The sequence below is a fragment of the Bos indicus genome, chromosome 10, assembly GCF_029378745.1.
Source record: "Bos indicus isolate NIAB-ARS_2022 breed Sahiwal x Tharparkar chromosome 10, NIAB-ARS_B.indTharparkar_mat_pri_1.0, whole genome shotgun sequence".
In the NCBI taxonomy this organism is placed as follows: domain Eukaryota; kingdom Metazoa; phylum Chordata; class Mammalia; order Artiodactyla; family Bovidae; genus Bos; species Bos indicus.
Window position 1 is genome coordinate 11107352 of NC_091769.1, and position 18848 is coordinate 11126199.

General features: G+C 44.6%; 1 protein-coding gene across 2 annotated transcripts in view; it reads right to left on the reverse strand.

Moving 5' to 3' along the window:
* Positions 1 to 1083: 1083 nt before the first annotated feature.
* SERINC5 (serine incorporator 5) overlaps positions 1084 to 18848 on the reverse strand; it is a 109002-nt gene continuing 91237 nt past the window's right edge. For both annotated transcript variants that reach the window (XM_019968108.2, XM_019968109.2), the window contains exons 8-12: positions 18285 to 18411; positions 11716 to 11782; positions 8599 to 8638; positions 7666 to 7810; positions 1084 to 5572 (exon numbers count right to left, since the gene is read on the reverse strand). In XM_019968108.2, the coding sequence (XP_019823667.1) occupies positions 5425 to 5572; positions 7666 to 7810; positions 8599 to 8638; positions 11716 to 11782; positions 18285 to 18411 (527 nt within the window). In that variant the 3' untranslated portion in view covers positions 1084 to 5424. The remainder of the gene's footprint in view (positions 5573 to 7665; positions 7811 to 8598; positions 8639 to 11715; positions 11783 to 18284; positions 18412 to 18848) is intronic.

The following is an 18848-nucleotide window of genomic DNA, read 5'->3' on the forward strand; positions in this document are numbered from 1 at the left end:
TCCCCTACCCTGTCTGCTTACACTTGGCCTGTCTACCTTGAGAAAGAATCTCTCTACTGAGATCTCCTCTTGTAATTTTCCATCTACTGGATCCCCTCCCTCTGCTTTTCTTGTTGTTCAGTCACTCAGTCATGTCCAACTCTTTGAAACCCCATGGACTGCAGCATGCCAGGCTTCCCTGTCCTTCACTGTCTCCTGGAGCTTGCTCAAACTCATGTCTAATGAGTTGGTGATACCATCCAACCACCTCATGCCTCTGCTTGTTGGCTATCAGTCCCCCCTTATCCTTGTATTGAGTTGATTTCTCCGCCCTCACTGCCCAAGTCCCCCCACCTCCCCAACCCCTCCCGCACAGTGAACACGCTGAGTCCTAACCACTAGACCACCAAGAAATTCCTAAGTCTTACTGTTTTAACAAGTTCCAGAATTATTTTTTTTTTAAAGAGTTCATACATGCAGGATTTGGATCACACTGAACAATTTTTTTTCATTTAACAACACACTGAAACACACTCAATGAAGTATCTTTCCAACCACACTGTTTTATTAACTACTTATCATTTCTAAGATGCCACAAGTAAAAATGTAGCCTCAACGTCAAGATAAAGCCTCTTATTAAGATTTCAAAGATTTAAGGAAGTGCCAAATCCTCTGGCTAAACAGAAGATTTCTAAGACTCTTAATTAGAGTCTCCTAATCTCAGTTAGTTATATAAGAAGGCTTCTGCCAAAATATGAGTATTGTCACACAGCATGCTCCAGTGCAGGAGGCCCAGCTTTGATCCTTGGTCCAGCAACTAAGAGTTGCATGCCATGACTAAAGATTCTGAGCACCGCAGCAAAGACCCTTCACAGCAAAGTAAATAAAAAAAAAAAAAGAAGAAGAAGAAGAAAGCAGGTTGTAGAGGCTTTCAGCAAGGAAGAAGGCAAAAAACTTGGGTTTTCCTGTTTGTATCTTCTAGAAGCAGAACAGACTCTATGAAACTTGAGATTGAATTAACATTTGAAGACATCTTTGGAAAATGGTACCTGGCAGACTTTATTTATAAATATATTCAACAGAAAGAAGAAGAAAAAAAAAACATGGTTTTCATTTTTTAATTTTATTAAAGTACAGAGTTAACAAGTTTTGAGTTTTCCACCTAGGAAAAGACTGGTCAACTTCGGCTGCTTCATAGAAAAATTAGCATTCAAAAAAACCCCAATTATAAATCCATAGGTGCCTTTGTGACTTAAAACAAAAAAAAAATAACTATTTTTAAAAGTTACCAAAACTCAAACATATCTAAGACCATTATAAATTTCAAACAGTAGATTACCACACATACTACATTTTCAAATTCTAACAGCAAAACATAACCACATAATTTGGCTACATCTAATTATTTCAGACAAGTTTTTTTTTTAAAAAGTAACAAAGTTATGACTATAAAATTTCTGTAGTTTTTTTCAAAGTAAAATAACCTTAAATCTTTAATAAAGGAAAACAAAACAATCCTTAAATTTCTTATAAATAGCTCTCAAGACATATATTACCCATCTGCTGCAAGCTTTCTTTACCTGAGAGAATTTCCCAGGATCCTTCACCACAAAGGATTACCTTAAAGAGTTCTTTCTAACATTTTACTCACATAAACATGGTTAACACCTACAGAAGCGGATGTGGACAAATGCATTCTTAATCTACAATTCCCCAAGTTAAGTTTTTGCTGAAAGGATTTTGCTTTTAAAAAAAGAACACCTCTTTGGTAAAAGCCAAATACTTCATCCTCTCAAAATGAACACTTCTGTAAATGATTTACTGAGGAAGGGAAAAAAGAGAGAGAGAGAAATCTTTAGAATGGTTAGCATTAATTCAAAAGATCTGTATCCTGCTAAACGAGTATATTAGAGAGCACATCTCTGCCTAAAATACAAAACTGGATTAAAATGTCTGAGGCTTTACAAATATATTAAGGACAGCAGGAAACACAGTTAAGAACGAAGTCAGAGGGATTTAGTAAATCAAGGAGAAGACCCTACAGAGAACGGCATGAACCCAGTGGTATCGGCGCCATCCTCAATGAAGGAGAGCCCAGGGTGCTCTCTGGACATGTGGGATCCTGGCCCAAGATCACATCCTTCTTAGTTATATCTAAAACCGCCTTTCATTTTCAAGAGGGGTAGGACATGAATGTACACCAAAATGAGATGCTCTTTAGAAAGGCAATCAAAGGAGAAAAAGACCTAGGCAGCGTAAATGCATACGGGCTCTGGAATTCCCTTTGCAGGGTAACAGGAAGCACCAATGGTAGTAAACTTCTGGCCAAAATTATTATAAATAAGCAAATAATCTTAAAAAGGCAGAAGGAGACAATGTGGGGGGAATAGCAGTGCACAGAGGTCAACCATAGTGAAGGCATCTCTGAGCAACTGGAAATAAACAAAGGGGTGTGGGAGCGCCCTCGCTGGCCACCAGAATCCCAAAGCCCCCGGGACCCCAACCTCCATCGGCCCACATGCACACAGCCCACCTACGCTACGAAGGAGCTCCAAGGACTTCTGGCAAACAATTCTTTCAAGCCATTTCCCAAGAAATTGTGAGGACAAAAATGAAACCAACTAACCAGCATTAAAAAAAAAAAAAAAAAAATCAACCCAGTGAGGACCAAGTAGGGTTTCTGAAAGCCTTTGGTGAGAAAGTCTCTGGTCTCCAGTCAGGTGACACATCTAGACATAAACAGCAACACTCCCAGAAGAATCCCTTCCTCTATTTATGTGTATTTACTCGTGAAAATGAGAAGGGAAAAAATTTCCACATCAGATGAACAGCACCGAGGAAGCTTACACACAGTTTTAAAAAATCTTTAGCTCTCATCGCTAAAGGAATCTGACCTGCAGCTTCTGAGAATGCACTTTTTAAATCATGTATAAAAAGTTGTAGGAAGCAAAGTCTGTTATTTTGAAAAGATTATCAGTGAATTTATCAAATGAACATCATCCTTAACAGCAACTCAAAGCAATTGGCACTGTGTTTCCAGTTTCTTAAAACATAATAGCACAAAAACGTAGACTCTTTAAACCCATGAATGTTGACTTATCACCTGAGTACTGTTTACTACAATTAATAATCATTAAAGTCAACATCTTATTTATATACCCTTAGTCCTCAGAGAACGTCCACATCTCTCTTGATCATTTGGATAAAACTGCTTAAGTGTTCAGTTGAGAATAAAAATCAGAATGACTGTAATTCTTCTTGTATCAGACCGACCTTCAGAAAGGAACATTATCAGGCATCAACAAAGTCTTAAGCAGCTGGAGAATGTGGGTTGGCTGCGAGGGAGAGGGGCTCAGGAAGGAAGCCTGGCTACCGGCGATGTCCTTTCCTCTGTGTCTCCCTGAGCTATTTTCTGCACGGGAAGGGCCAGCTCGAAAGTCAGAGTTGGATGCTAGACCCTAGCAGGAAGAAAACACAACAAAACCAGCTACCGACAGCACCCCAGGCCCGTCCTCGTGATCTTTGTAAAGCCAGTCTCGCTTACCCAGAGCCTGTCACTGAACCAGCCACTGCAGTGGCCCCTGTGGGGTCTGCTGTGACACACGCCACCTACTGCCCCCACCTGTCTGACCACAGAGCTCCCACCCCTACGGGCTTCCCTGTGGGCCACACATGGCAACCACTCATTCTGTGCCTACAGAAGATCTCTGGACCAAGTTTGAAGACTCCTGATCTGGGGGGAAAAAAGAAAAAAACTTGATCGAGTGTACAAAACAAGGCTCTCTCACACACACAAGGAGTGCCTTTAAAAAGTGAATCTCCGACACTATAACTAAGGCAAGTTTCTGGAGGAATTCATCCACTGTATGCCTCTTGCGTCCACCCAACTCCCTCATTTTCTTGAGAGGAGGGCAAAGGAGTGAGTGGAAATGAAGAGCGGGACTAATTTCCCAGGTCAGCATTTGGCACCCTGGAGCCCAGCTTATGGGGGACCCGACGTGCCGAGAGGATTCTTTCCATCCTGCATGAAATACTAAGAGGTGGGTCCCCACTGTGTCTCCACTGGGGTCTCCAGTGGACATTCCGCTGTGTAAACTCCTCCCTGGATGAGAGCATCAGCACTGAAAATGGAGATCTTCTTACACAGCTGCCTAGAGTCAAATCTCTCTTAAGTGTCACCTTAGGAGTATGTACTTTGGAAGTTTCTGTGGCTTTTGCTCATGGCTTAATTAAATAACTCCCCATCCCACCCACCTTTTCTTCTAAGTATATCATCTGGTCACTTCTACAATTTGTATAATTGGAGGCCTTACCTGGTCAGCCCTGTTTGAGGTGCTGCCTCTGATTCTCACCTTAGCAAATCTACCCCTAAAATCATAAGGGACATTAATGGTGTGGTCACATTACAGATCTGGAAAACAAAAGCCCTTTTGCTTTTACAATTTCAAAGGCCTCGCGTGGAAGAGAAACTGGTTGACTTCAGTAATGGAAAGAGGGGTGCAGTAGGCTTCAGTCGAGAAGCAACTTCCCAATAAGGTCCTAAAGTATCATGACTATCAACCCACAAACAAGAACTATAGCAAAGACAACAACACGAACATTGTTCTATCATCACGTGAAAACCACCACGAGTAAGGGTCAAATGGCTCCATCACCGCCTGATCTGAGTTACAAAGCAAGTTACTAAGGCAGTAACTCAGATCAGGCGGTGACAGTCTGGTGGGGGGAATCACATGGGTGGTGATGGCAAAGTGTGCTTTTTCACATTATAAGAAAGATGCTGAACCCAAAGGGATGAGGGCACCTCTGGGAAGGGCAAGGGCAGAGTGAAGCCTGTGATTCCCAGCATCACAACTTCAAAGGGAAACGTGTCGGGGGTGGGAGGAGATGGCACAGGGGTGGAATGAAAAGCAGATGCTTCCTCTTGGAGCCAATAAATACCAGGACGGTGAGCCAGGAGCTCTGCAGGCTGAGGTGTGGAGCCTTCTGAGGGGTCTGCCTTCTACTGGGGGCAAAGGGCTCCCGATTTTGTCATGTCTATTTCAGGGATAGGTAATAGGCCACACAAAGTACGCTTTTATCCCTGTGAAAAGATGTCATTCCCCAAACTCTGTCCTGGGAAAAACATGCAGAAGGAAAATACTAGCCTGACCACTATCCCAATATTTAGGGATAAAACACGTACAAAATCTATAAACACTCAGCATCAACTTAGGTGAAATTTTCAATTCTTTAGGGGCAAACTGGTAGCTTCTTTTTGAACTTCAGAATTACAAAAAGCGAATCAAGTAATTTTTTTTTTCCCCTCTGAAGGTTTTTCAGACCCAATGAAGCCAGCCAGGGGAATGCCAGCTTGTCACAAAGTACCAGTCACTGCTTGACTCCTGGGATATTTGTTCAAGGGCATCACTTTCTGCTGCAGAACCAAGGAGATTGCTCAGATCCTCACACGGAGTACTGCGGAGAGGGTCGACAGAGGGGGGCAATCAGCGTACCCAGGTACAGGAGAACACATATCCAGCAGGAAGCCATCTTGACCCAAAAGATGGACCAGCTCCCGCTGAAGAAGGTCTCGATGTTGGCACTTTCATAGCTGTAGAAACAAGAGACCCAGCTGTGGTCAGAGCAGGAAGAGAACAGGTGGTGGGAAGGTCTCTTCCCACCAAGCGTCTCTCCCTGCTTCCACCGCCATCCCACACCAGCCTTTCTTTTTTCCCTAGCAACTCAATTCAGATATTAATATAATGCACACCCACTTAAAGCACATGATTTTTATTGTACTCCTAGACTTGTGTAACCACCACCACAGTCAATTCTAGAACATTCTCATCACCCTAGAAAGAAACCCTGCACCCTTTAGCTGCCCTCCCCTTTCCTCCTCCACTCGGCCCCTGGCATGACTTAACCACTGTCTGTCTGTATGGCTTTGCCAGTTCTGGACATGTCACCGGGCATGGAATCAAGGGGCCTCTTGGGACTGGCTTTTCTCAGCATATTTCTTTTGGGGTGTCTCCATGCCGTAGTATGTAACAGTACTTTACTCCTTTCTGTTGTGGAGGAATATTCCATTGAGTGGATATAGCACCTTTTGTTCATCCATTTGTCAGCTGATGGGCATTTGGTTGCTTCCACTTAGCTATTATGAACGATGCTGCCATGAACATTTGTGTATAAGCTTTCGCGTGGACGTGTTTTTTTCTCCTCTTGAGTATATCATTAGGAGTACAGCTGCGGGATCATATAACAACTCAACATTCTGAGGAACTATTTTCCAAAGTGCCTATACAATTTTTACCCACCAGGAGCGAGAGAGGGCTCCAGTTTTAACACATCCTTGATACCTGTTATTTTCTGCCTCCAACCTTTTTTAAGCTTCCCAGGCCAAAATGTTCCAGGAATTCCCTGTCACGCTGGGAAACACAAGAGGCTCCAATGCCCTCTTCTTCCTCAGGCTGTCTGGGAAGATCTCCTCAGGGAAGCCTTCCCCATCAGTCTGTTCGCAACCTCTGCCCCCACCCCCCCCCCCCCCTGCCCTGCTCCTTGTTCTTCTTCCTTACTTTTCTCCCCAGTAGTCATCAGTGTCAACACACTGTATTTGATGTGGACCACTGTTCGCCTCCGGCACTAGAATACAGGCCCTGCCACCCACAGCAGCGTGGCCCAGAGAAGCCACTCATCTGTTTGTTGCACAATGAGTCTAAATAAATTCTTCAGGCCAGAATACTGGAGTGGGTAGCCTTTCCCTTCTCCAGGGGATCTTCCCAACCCAGGGATGAAACCCAGGTCTCCCACATTGCAGGTGGGTTCTTTACCAGCTGAGCCACAAGGGAAGCCCAATAATACTGGAGTGGGTAGCCTATTTCTTCTCCAGCGGATCTTCCTAACGCAGGAATTGAACCGGGTCCTCCTGCAGTGCAGGCAGATTCTTTACCAACTGAGCTATCAGGGAAGCCCAAATATCTATCCTAAGTTATTCTAATGTCTACCTTAGGTATAGCCTAATGTACACCAAATTATGATCCAACAGAAACTCTGGATCAAAGAAAGATACAAAAGGAATCGAAAAGAAATCTTCATGTAGTAACAGGGAAAGTAAGACTCGTCATGTGAGTTAAAAAAAAACAAAAAACAAACAAACAAAAAAAACCCAACCCGCAAGGGAGAAAATATGTGTAATCACATTTATGTTTAAAAAAATTATACAGGCATATAAATGCACAAAAAAGAAAGAAAATACATCATTTGATTAGCAGTGGTTATGGAGTTGGGGTGGAGGGCCTATGCTACTTTTCATACTTACATATTAGTTTTTTTTTTTTTTTAGATGTTTCAAACTTTTGTAATGAAAGTGTTAAAAAAAAAAAAAGACAAAGTAGAAAAAAAGAGTATCATCTCTTTTCTAAAAGCCAGATGATTGCTTACCAATTCTAAGTTCTTCTTCCATTTCTGTTACTATGTTCTATAGACTGTCAATATGCTATTAACCTCCTATTTTCTTAAGGCTGCAGTAAGCATCACCAATTTCCAGGGTTAAAAGTATGTCAATGGACTGTTTCTGGGAAGACGAGTGCAGCAGGTCTTGGAGAAGAAGTTAATTGACTTCAAGAGGTCCGATTTTCAGGCTGTCAAGAATAGGATGTTTTAAAAAATTAACTTCTAAAACATCTAAGACGAGGGGCCACTCACTTGAACCAGTTGGTGACGGTCATCATCACATAGAGGGAAGCCAAGAAGAACATGAAGTGGAAATAGGCATAGCTGTAGACGGTGCTTTTCTTCTCATCATAAATGACCCGTGGGCCCTCTTTCATATTCCGCTTCTCTTCAGCGTCTGTGAACCACAAAGTGAGCACAAGCTCCATGAGGGAACACAAGGATGCTTACCACTTTCGCAAAGCCAAACTTGCTTATTTCCAACCCAGAGGCTGTTGAGTAGGAAAGCTGTCAAACACCATTTGTACCCTCAGGCAAGCTCATCTATGCCGTGAGCCCCAAGCTCCCACCTCACCCCTGAACCTTCTGTAATAGGATGAGTTACCTACTGGCACATTTAACAGAAGAGAGCTCTTAAACACAGAAAACTTATTATAAACTCGGAAGAAAGTGATAGCAGAGCAAGAGTTCTCAAGCCCCTGCTGCTGCTGCTGCTAAGTCGCTTCAGTCATGTCTGACTCTGTGCGACCCCAGAGATGACAGCCCGCTAGGCTCCCCCGTCCCTGCGATTCTCCAAGCAAGAACACTGGAGTGGTTTGCCATTTCCTTCTCCAGCCCCTGGAATGTTCCAATTCAAGAAGAGGAAGCTGAATGAAAGAAATTTTCCAAATTTGCATTCCTTTAAAAAAAAATGTAACTTCTTGTTCCTCAAAAATGTACTGTGTAATTTAACTTATAAATATGAGCCAAAAATATCAACTTTTCCTCATCTGCCAGAATACCAACACAAATCCCAAAGACCCTTTGGGAAGAACGTGTCAAGTATATGAACAATAAACCAGCTCTGGAATAAAGGAATTCCTCTTCCCACTCAAGTTATTTGTGCCTAAATCCCAAACACCTACAGACGAGTGGTACAGGTCTGCAGGGCATCACGGAGGCCCAGACGGGATGTTGTCCACTTACCCTCTCCCCCAGAGCCGAAGCAAAAGCAACACCGGGCTACCTGTGAGGGCAAAACCAACCAAGTCAGGAGGCTTGCTTTCTGCTTTTCCATCTCCACATCGGTTAAGAACTAAAGGCCATCTACATGCCAAATTTTCCCCATCTGAACTACACCCCAAATCCAGAACTGCACACTTCATCCCTTCGAAAGGTTCTACTGAAGTGTCTGTTCTTCCCTGATGGTCTGGGGGCTGGTGAGATGGGAAACATGAGGACATGGAGGTGAGCCACCCAGAGCCCCTTCCAGGGTGCCCCCTTAGTGCCTGCTCAACCCCTGCGAGCCTCTGGCTGGCAGCTCCAGGTTCTGCCCTAGCTGGGAGTCGCCCCACTCTCAAGCAAGCCCTTCCTGGGCAACCCACGCAGGATAAGAGCTCCTAGCAGGGGTGTAAAGGTGCAGCCACAACCCCTGGGGAACAGCTTTGATGGGTCATATCTGCTCCGAGCACCCCTGGGATGAGCAGAGGCTCTGCCCAACCTGCAGTGCCCTTCAAGCCCCCTTCCCTCCTCCGCATGTGTTGAAAAGTCAAAGTGTTAGTTGCTCAGTCATGTCTGACATCCATGGACTGTACCCGCCAGGCTCCTCTGTCCAGGGGATTCTCCAGGCAAAAATACTAGAGTGGGTTGCCATTCCCTTCTCCAGAGGATCTTCCTGACCCATGGATTGAACCCGGGTCTCCTGCATTGTAGGCAGATTCTTTACAGTCTTCCGAGCCACCAGGGGAAGCCCCCCTAATAAATATCCTGCGAGTCAGGCTCTGCCCCGGTGGCCACTTCTGGAAAACTCAGCCTGGAACATGAAGTGAATGAGATAAGGTCCCCTCCCTCTGGGAGCTCCCTCCTGGCACTCTGCTCTACCTGCTGCTCCACTCGATCTTCTTTGGCGCCAGGGACTGAGATCATTATCCTGTGTTTAGGTGAGGAAACTGGGGTCAGCCAGGTTGAAGACCTGGCCTTAAGTCACAAAACAAGCTTAGTGACAGAGCTGGGACAGGAACTTGGGTGGATGGGAACTCCCAGGTCTGTGCTTCACAAGGGCCAACAGGCAGCATGTGATATCTCGATGGTGGAGCCGACAGACTCAGAAAGGGGAAAACTAAGGGACCTGGAGCCAGCAGGCCCACCCACATTGCTACTAGAATCAGGCTCTGAACTGGCGGCCTAAGGGAAGCAGGGGAAACAGGGACGGCAATGCAGGGGGTGGCTCCTTCCAAACGACGTACCACGTTTCTGACCTACTCAAGACAACAAATTTAATTTCTTTTTTAAATTGCGTTTACGAAAAATTACTACATTGATTCCAGAAAGACTCTGGTAAACAGAATAAGAAACACAACACATACCAGGACTGTCTAGGAAGTGCTGGGTCCTCAATGCCTCTTGGCTTGATAGTTTTATGATAAAGAACAGAGAGCTGGGGGCAAGGACGTGGGAATCCAAGTTTTTTCCCCATTTATATCCCTCAAAGCCAAGCTCTTTTTCCTTCTTGTGTCAAGGAAACTTGTCAATAGAGGGACTGGTCTTGACAGAATCTTGGATCAAGGGATACAGTCTAAGATTCATTAATTTATTCAGGGGGCCCAAGACATGTTATGCTGGGGTCCCAGTTCTTTTGAAGCTAAAGTTACCACAAGCAATGACTGACTCTCTCTTTCAAAGGTCTATCCTGTGAAAAGTGATGCAAGGAGTTGGCGAACCAACTTCCATCCTGTGTGCGCTCCGGTTCAGAGGGGAACACTGGGGCTCTTTCCTCGGAATGAGAAGAAAAACATTCTCTTAAATCTAATGCGGAGACTTGCTGTTCTTTGCACTTCACCTCTGTACACAATAGGGATATTGAAGCCAGAGCGGTCCAGCCTCAGCAGGGGTCACCCAGTCAGTGGTGAGCATGACCGCCTGCCTTCTAGAGCCATTCTCTTCTGAAGAATAGGCAGCAACCCATTCAGACTCAGTACAGTTCGCTCCTTCTTCAAGTGACAGAAAGAGCTGGTGAATGCTGCTGGCAGACTGACAACCCTTCATAACTACCGGCTCTCTCCAGGTCAGGTGGAGGGAGGCCCATCCCCAGAGCAAAGCGCCCGTGTCTGGACAGACCCCAGGGCTCTTCCTCCACGCAGGGAAGGGCAGCCGGGGGTCGGACGCCAGGCAGGGTCAGCAGCAGAGCCGGCAGACAGCAGCCGGATCTTGGGCAACGGTGGTTGGGAACACAGCACCGACTCGAGCCAGACTACATGGTCTACATGCCGGCAAATCCCAAGATTAAAGGACTTCACTTTTCTGTTTATCCCCCACCCTGCTGGAAAATGGAGATAAAAGCCTCCTTGGGTTTCTTTGAAGATGAAATCACAGATGCAGTGCTTAGAACACAGCAAGTCCTAGCCATCCCTGGAAACGCCTCTTCTTTCCATTCTTGGAGTCAGGGCGGAGTCTCTTTCTGGCTGCTTCCATCTGGTTAGACCTTTTGTGACCTCAGTGGATGTTCCACCAAGGGCCTCAGAAAAGGAGTTTTGCATCAGAAAGAAAAAGATATTCTGCTGACTGACAGGCCTCTGTTCACTGTTTGCTATTCTTCACCCTGTGAAATGCCCACCTGCTGGAGCTGCTGCAGGGAGTAAGCTCACGTACAGACAGTGCCCAGCAGCGCGCAGACAGGGTGTCCCTCCCCTTCTCTTTCCAACAGCCGCCTTCTGACCTCACAGTCGTGCCATGTATGGAGAACACAGACAGGTACACACTAGGGGAAGGGACCGGAAGTTAAAACAACCCACATACATTCTGTTACGACAGAGGAAAAAAACAGACCGCAGACTGACAAGCTACCCAGGCCTTTGGTGGGAGCGGGGTGGCCGGATGCCACACCAGAGGCTGAATCTGTTGGAGAAAAATCAACAACTTTTATTTTAATCCTATAGTATATTGAGGACATTTCTTTTTCCGTACAGGAATTGTGTTCCTTCCTGAGTAAAAAAAATGGGATCATGGGATGCAGACCACTAAAGATGCAAGTAAAGACACAAAAAGCCTTCCTGGAAAATGGGTCTTCCGAGATAAAGCAAGGCCAAGAAAAGGAAATGAACTTACTTCCAGCTCGGGAGCTGTGTACCGGCCCTGCAGAGCATCGGAACTTGATCTGGTCGTCGATGTCAAACTAAGACAAAACAGAAAGGTCAACTGAGTATATTAACATGTCACATAACACATCGAAGGAGGGCTGAGCTGCCTGGCCAGGACTCCAAGGAGGCTCACTCTCACCTACAGTTCTGCTTAAATAAAAGTTGTCTAATATCCCACTTTATTCCAAAACTGGCTGACCAACTCGACAGCTGATATCTTCTTCCATGGATTGCATTAGACCATTTTATGCAAACAGAAGCTTGGAAAAAAAAAAAAAAGTTGTCTTTTGGTCCTGTTATATTGGTTTTCACTTTGGTTTTTTGCCTCTCCTCCTTCAAATGCCAACATACTTTTCATATTTCACTTTTATCTTTCCCCTCCTTTTGACTAGTCTCACTTAGAAGAGATCAAAGGCAATGAAAGAAGCCAGAAATGGTGATAAAACTCAAGGGCATGAAAAGCAAAGGTTTTCACAATTTTCTGTGATAATCAGCCTTGGACAGACAAGTTTTTCTATTTAGAAATTCAGTATAGAGTAGCTATCAATGTCATTTAAAAAAATTCTTCCTGCCACTTTCCTCCTGCCTAGAGAAGTAAAATGTTGTAAAATCTGGCTTATAGAGGTACAAAAAGGCATTTACTTTTTCCTGGGGTGGGGTTCATTTTAAGCACATTTCTATGTGTAAATATACAGTGTACATGAATAATCTATACAGATTCATTTAGCAAATGTTTACTGAAGGTGTGGCCTGTGTCAGGCCCTGTTCTTTGCACTGGGAACTCAGTGAGACATACAGCGATCCCTTTCCTCCTGCACTCCAGGGATAGGGGAGAGGGTGGGACGGTGGGAGCTGTTAGTGGAGAGGCAGGAATTCCAGACTCATTTCAACCAAATAAACCACAAAGGGAACACTGTCTTCTGGACTCATTCTCATCCTCTTTCCCAAGGAGAGAAGAGATCAATGAGACGCAAATAAACAATAAAAAGCTTCCCTCATAAAAAGGTCCTCTGGGACCCAAGATCATTGTTTCTTTTGTCCAGTCAAGTCCAACAGCATCACTTTCAATTCTGCTTTGAACGGATGGATGTTAATGGAGGCCCACTCCACTACCACTTCCTGGCTTGAGCCTGGTCTGAGGAGTGACAGAAACAATTCCACGGCTGTGTGCCCAAGAAACACACACACCTGGCCCCTGCACTCAAGGTGCTACATTTTGCGCATATGAATTATGAGTTAATACGGTCTGTCGTTTCCATGGGGGGACATGTGACTTAACTTCAGGAAAAGATCAATATCTGGAATTTTCATCTGAAAGATGACGTTTATTCTTTAAAACAGTATGACTTAATATTCCATTTCCTAACTTCTTGGGAATAAGATGGTTTCAGAAAAGCCAACTTTTGGTCCTGGCAACTCTGTCACTTCACTTTCATATCGGAGGATACTAAGAGCGGGAGCTTTTGTTCTTACTTCTAAAAATACCTATTATCAGTTCATCATATATATGGACTTCTATAAGTAAATGTAACCATAAGATCTTTATTCAGTCATAGCCTTTATCCACAAAACATTCTTCTTAGAATTACTGAGAAAATACTGTTGTTTTTGTTTTTTACAAACTCTTTAAAAGCCTGGGAAATTCTTACTGTCTGCACTCTGGCTATTACTAGAACCATCTGGTCCGCACAAGACAATTCCCGGATTATCCATAACCTCTTCCCTTCCAGGGCTCAGGCCTGAGTGACTTTAACCCTGTACTTCCTGTGGGGGTGGGAGGAGCCTGACAGCATTTGGTTGGGGCAGAGCTGGACACAGCTGGACACAGAATGTCTAGTAACCTTATTTGATTATTATCCTGAGCCCTCACTCACTAAAAGCCAGTAGCATCTTTCCATTGCTGTGACAATGAAAAAAAATAAACCTCCCGCTACCCCCAAGCCCTCCTAACCTCTGTTGAGCTCTGAACCTCTTGCACACTGGAAGAAAGATTTGTAATGCAGATGCCCCTCCACATCTGCTTCAGCTGCTTTTGGAACTGGCCAAACTCCACTGCTGCTGCTGCTAAGTCACTTCAGTTGTGTCCGACTCTGTGTGACCCCATAGACGGCAGCCCACAAGGCTCCCCCGTCTCTGGGATTCTCCAGGCAAGAACACTGGAGTGGGTTGCCATTTCCTTCTCCAATGCATGAAAGTGAAAAAATAAAGTGAAGCGGCTCAGTCGTGTTTGACTCCTAGCGACCCCATGGACTGCAGCCCACCAGGCCCCTCCGTCCATGGGATTTTCCAGGCAAGAGTACACTCCACTAGGTCACAGAAAATCTCCAGCCAACACATCCAGACTTTCCTGCTGGAGACCACAGATTCTGCCCCTGACCAACTTACAGGGCCCTTGAGAGATCACCTGACTATTCTCAGCCTTGGTGTAATAAAGTTCAACTACCTTCCCAGTGTAATACAGAGCTGGAGACTCAGCTCCCAAGAGAAACCAGTGTTTGTAGGAAGAGGCCTTCAACACACCCCTGATGCAGAGACATGAAGATTTCTAGCTGGCAGGTTCCAGAACAACAGGATTCCCAAAAATATACCCCCCCAATTCTTAAAAAAAAAAAAAAAAGGCAGCGGGTCCAGCCCACACCAACAGTATAGGTAACCCTCCTTGAGGTGCCAACTTTTCTCAGTTTAAACTAGTCCCTCCAATGCCATCTTACTAATCTTTCAATTATTTCCAAATGGTCTGCCATATTGCTGTGAATGTCCCATTTGAACTAGCAAGCTGTTTGACCATTCGTAAAGATTCTTAGTTTTTCCAATTTTGTACTCAAATTCCTAGACAGCTGAAAAAGATACTTATTTTCTTTTCTCTCAAGTATAGTTAAAACTAAAATAGCCAGAAACATTTTATAGCACAAATACCTCTTAATAATGCAATTATGTAAGTTACCCAGCTGATGGGTCCACCTAAGTAAAACGACCTGACTCCAAGTCATCCCAGGGGAAAGAAAAATGACTATGAACATGTCTCTTCCAATACTTCAGCAAAGGAGGTCGAAGGAAAGGTTTCCGTAACTGGGCGAGACATATAGGAGCAGGCTCCACGTCTCAGTTTCCATGTATGTTCATGGAGGGAGCTGACTTTTGTGGGGTTGGGGGGCAGGGCACAGCTTGTGGATTCTTAGTTCCCCAACAAGGAACTGAACCCAGGCACTTGGCAGTGAAAGCACAGAGTCCTAACACTGGACCTCCAGGAAATTCCACTCCATGAGGGAACTGAACTTGATGGACTCCAAAATCCTGTCTCATTGGACAGTTTGTGAATTTAAAGCCAACAGACTAATAATTGCAGCCGAAATGTAGAGACCAAGGAGGGCCTTAAGGAACAGCTAGGGGAGGACAGGCAGGTGACAGCCTACGAGGGCACAGGGCAGAGCCATACAGAGAGAGCCCGCAGGGAACTCCTGACAGGGCCCAGGCTGTGGCGTTTCTTTACTGCATAATGCCTGGGTACAGGGGCAGGGGCGGCCTCAGCCGGAAAGCCAGGGTATGGGTTTTGGCTGAACCCTACTTCCAAGCTAAGACAGCCAAGAGTAAAACCTCCTCAAAGTGAGTGCCACAGAAGCAGGACTTGGGGCAGAAAACCAAAAAGCAAAACTGGAGTTCATTATGAGAGCCTCTTAAAGAAGCATTAGAGAGAGAGAGAGTGTGTTTGTGTGTCTGTGGTTGGGGGTGGGGAGGGGATAATCCAGTTAGGAGAGAACACAGCACAGTGAGCCTCTAAGATCTTACCGAAGTCCCAAGCAGTCGTGGACTTCTGTTGAAATGGGCGATTTCAGACTTCCCTGGTCCGGGGTTGGGTATCTGCCTGCCAATGCAGGGGGCACAGATTCAATCCCTGGTCGGGGAAGATTCCACATGCATTGGGACAACTAAGCCTGTGAGCCACAACTACCGAGGCTCTGTGCCACAGCTACTGAAGCCTGTGCACCTAGAGCCTGTGCTCTGCCACAGGAGAAGCCCTGCAATGAGAAGTCCCAGCTCCACAACAAAGAGCGGCTCCCGCTCCCCACGACGAGAGAAAGCACGCTCATAGCAACAGGACCAAAAATAAATAAGAATAAAATTGTTTTAAAAAAGAAAGAAAATGGGTGAATTCTTCTCTCTGCAATGCACACAACCAGCTAGGCTTCCTACAGATTCTATTGAGAAATAGACATTCTTGCGATCATCTTCAAATGACAGTTTTCGCCCAGGCAATGCAGCCTCCTTTTGTAACATCTTCCAACTTCTCAATCCTTTTTGAGTCTAGGAAGTCAAGATTTGAAACCCTCCAAATTGTACTACCTCCCACATTTCCCCTTTTCAAGGCCCTCCTAGGGCTGAACTCAAAGCCCCCTCAAACTCCAGGCTGCTTGCTATAAAGTTCTCAAAGCCCACTCCTCCTGGAGCTGCGGTGGGTAATTAGAGCAAACACCAGTCACCCAGGGCCCCCCTCGCTGTGCAGCACTGCACTGAACCCCCAGGAATCAGCTGCCATCACCAGGTGGTATGTTCACGCTGTGTGCTGCGTCAGCCCACAGGGCTGCTGGTTACTCCCCAGCTCCACTTGGCGTGGCTGTTGTTTTCTGTCTCCTCATCCTTCGAGCACTATGGTTTTGCAGATTGATTACCAGCATTCAATAACGTGTGCTATTGGTATTTAGACAGATTTTACATAGCAGCTGTCAGCTTCAAAAGCTCTTTTGGGAATCCCAGACTAGACCTTGCCAACCTCTGCTAAGGTGCCGCTAAATTTCAAGTAGAGATGTATACGGTGGAAATTACACACCACAAACCAAAACCACTGGTGGCAGTTCTATCACCACAGTAAATAGTATTTTTGCATCTTTTCCACTGATAGCAAATCTAAGCCCTATTTTATCTAAGGGAGCAAATATTTTAATCATGTGGGATTAGGCATTCAGCAACTCACAAAAACATCTGATTTTAGTCTATCAAATATCTTTACAGCTTTTTTTTTCCTCTGATAATACAAACAAAAGAAGCAATAGCTCATGTTAAAAAAAACACAAACTTTTTTTTAAAGAAAAAAATAAAAAAATTATATACATAATACAAGCACTATTACAAGCTTGGTTTATCTCCTTCCAGGATTTTTTCTTCATATGTAAATACAACTACATTTTATTCTAAAAATGAAATATTCTACATTTATAGTTTAGTAACCTACTTTCTCCTTGCTGGACTCACCAATATTTTTTACATGCCAATACAGAAAAAAAGTGAGTGACAGATCATAAAATTAGCCATGTTGCTGACATTTCTCCCTCAAAGCCCAAAGATAATAGACTCAGGAAGGAAAAACTTGAGAAAGGAAGGACCGAGAATCAGGATTAAAATGTGGGTGCCTTAACGGTTTTCCTGAAAACATCTTTACAGCATTGATGTGGGCCCGAATCAGTGAAAACGTATGGAATTAATAATAATGTTAGGCCAGAAAGTGTTCACCATGGTCGCTTTTGCTGCAGTGTGGAGAGGCTGCCACTATGTCACAGACAGGCTGAGAGTCGACACTGCCTTTGCAAGCTTGACGCATGACTGTGAACACATGCTTCATAAAACTCAGTTCTCCTGCCTGTGTCTGTCGTCAAGGCCCACGTCTGTTGTTCCCTCTCTACAGCATGAAGGGGTGTTAGAAGCTGTAAGAGAAAATGCCAACATGTACAGAGAGACATTCTACTCATACAAGCTACCAAGGATGGTTCAGTTCTGGCCAAAGGATCACTACAACGTGCCTGTGACTGGTTGAAATTTTTAGACGCTGAAATATACCGAAATGTAAAACACAGGAGTAAAACCTAAACATGAAAGGGTGACTGTCAAAGGAAAGCGTGATCAACAGTGAGACGTAAATGGAATAAGAAACTTATGATTCCTATCCTTTACTCTTCTCCCTCTGGTATTTTTTTATATAGATTTAAAAATAATAAACCCCACCCCAAGCACCTAAAACACAGCCTGCTTATGTATCACAGCTACTTTTGGAGGAATGACTTTGCTCCTTAAAAGCAATGTGAGTTTCAGCATAAAAGAAATGTTTCCTGTCTTTCCTGGACCAAGCACAAAATGTCTGTGTATGGAGTACTTTGTACTCTTTCCATCAACAAGAGAACAAACGTTTTTTTCTGTTGGAGTAGAAAGTTGCCAAAACATTCTGGCACATACTGTCTCTTCCTCACTTTGTGCTCCCTTACTCTCCAAAAGGGCTTTAGCAAGTAATACTCAACCATCTTTTAAAGGATTGCAACATACCATATATATTTATTTTATTTAGCCCCCCAAAAATACAAGTTATGTAAAATGAAGTCCAAACAGCTAGATTTCATGCTGTAATACCACCTTCTTACTTCAGGCTTCATTTTCCCTCTTCCTCAGATGGCATTTGTTTGACCACCTCATACTGCTACAACTTGTGTAAATTCTCCTCTTGTACTTTTTTGAAGTCTGCAAAGATGGCCTCAGGTAACTTCCAGAACTTACCATGAATACAAGATGCATACACACAAGATGGCAGTGCCCAGTCCAGCAACCAAGGTCTTGTCCCTGTACAGGTCCTGACCAAAGTTAGGCACACAGATGGTGACGTTCTTCCCGTGTTCATCTAGGACTTGTGAAGACAAGAAAAAAAAAGCCCTCTGTAACTCAGGGATGCATTCACTTTGGGAAAATTCATGCAGTATAGAACAGTGAACACTCAGCACTGCAAAGGTTTCCTCTACCATCCAACTTAGATTAGATGGCTGCACTCTAAGCACCCTCTCCCACCTAGGCAGCCTCTCAGAATAAGACCCTTGGGTGTCAGCTTAGTGCTAAAGGGGTCTTCAGTACCAGGGATTTCTAAGAATCATGTTCTTTTTCAGTACTATTGGAGCAATAGTAAAAAGTATTGGCTCATGGGTCTTTCCTCATGGCTCAGTGGTAAAGAATCTGCCTGCCAATGCAGGAGACACAGGTTCGATCCCTGGGTTGGGAAGATCCCCTGGAGAAGGAAAGGGCAGCCCACTCCAGTACGCTTGCCTGGAGAATTCCATGGGCAGAGGAGCC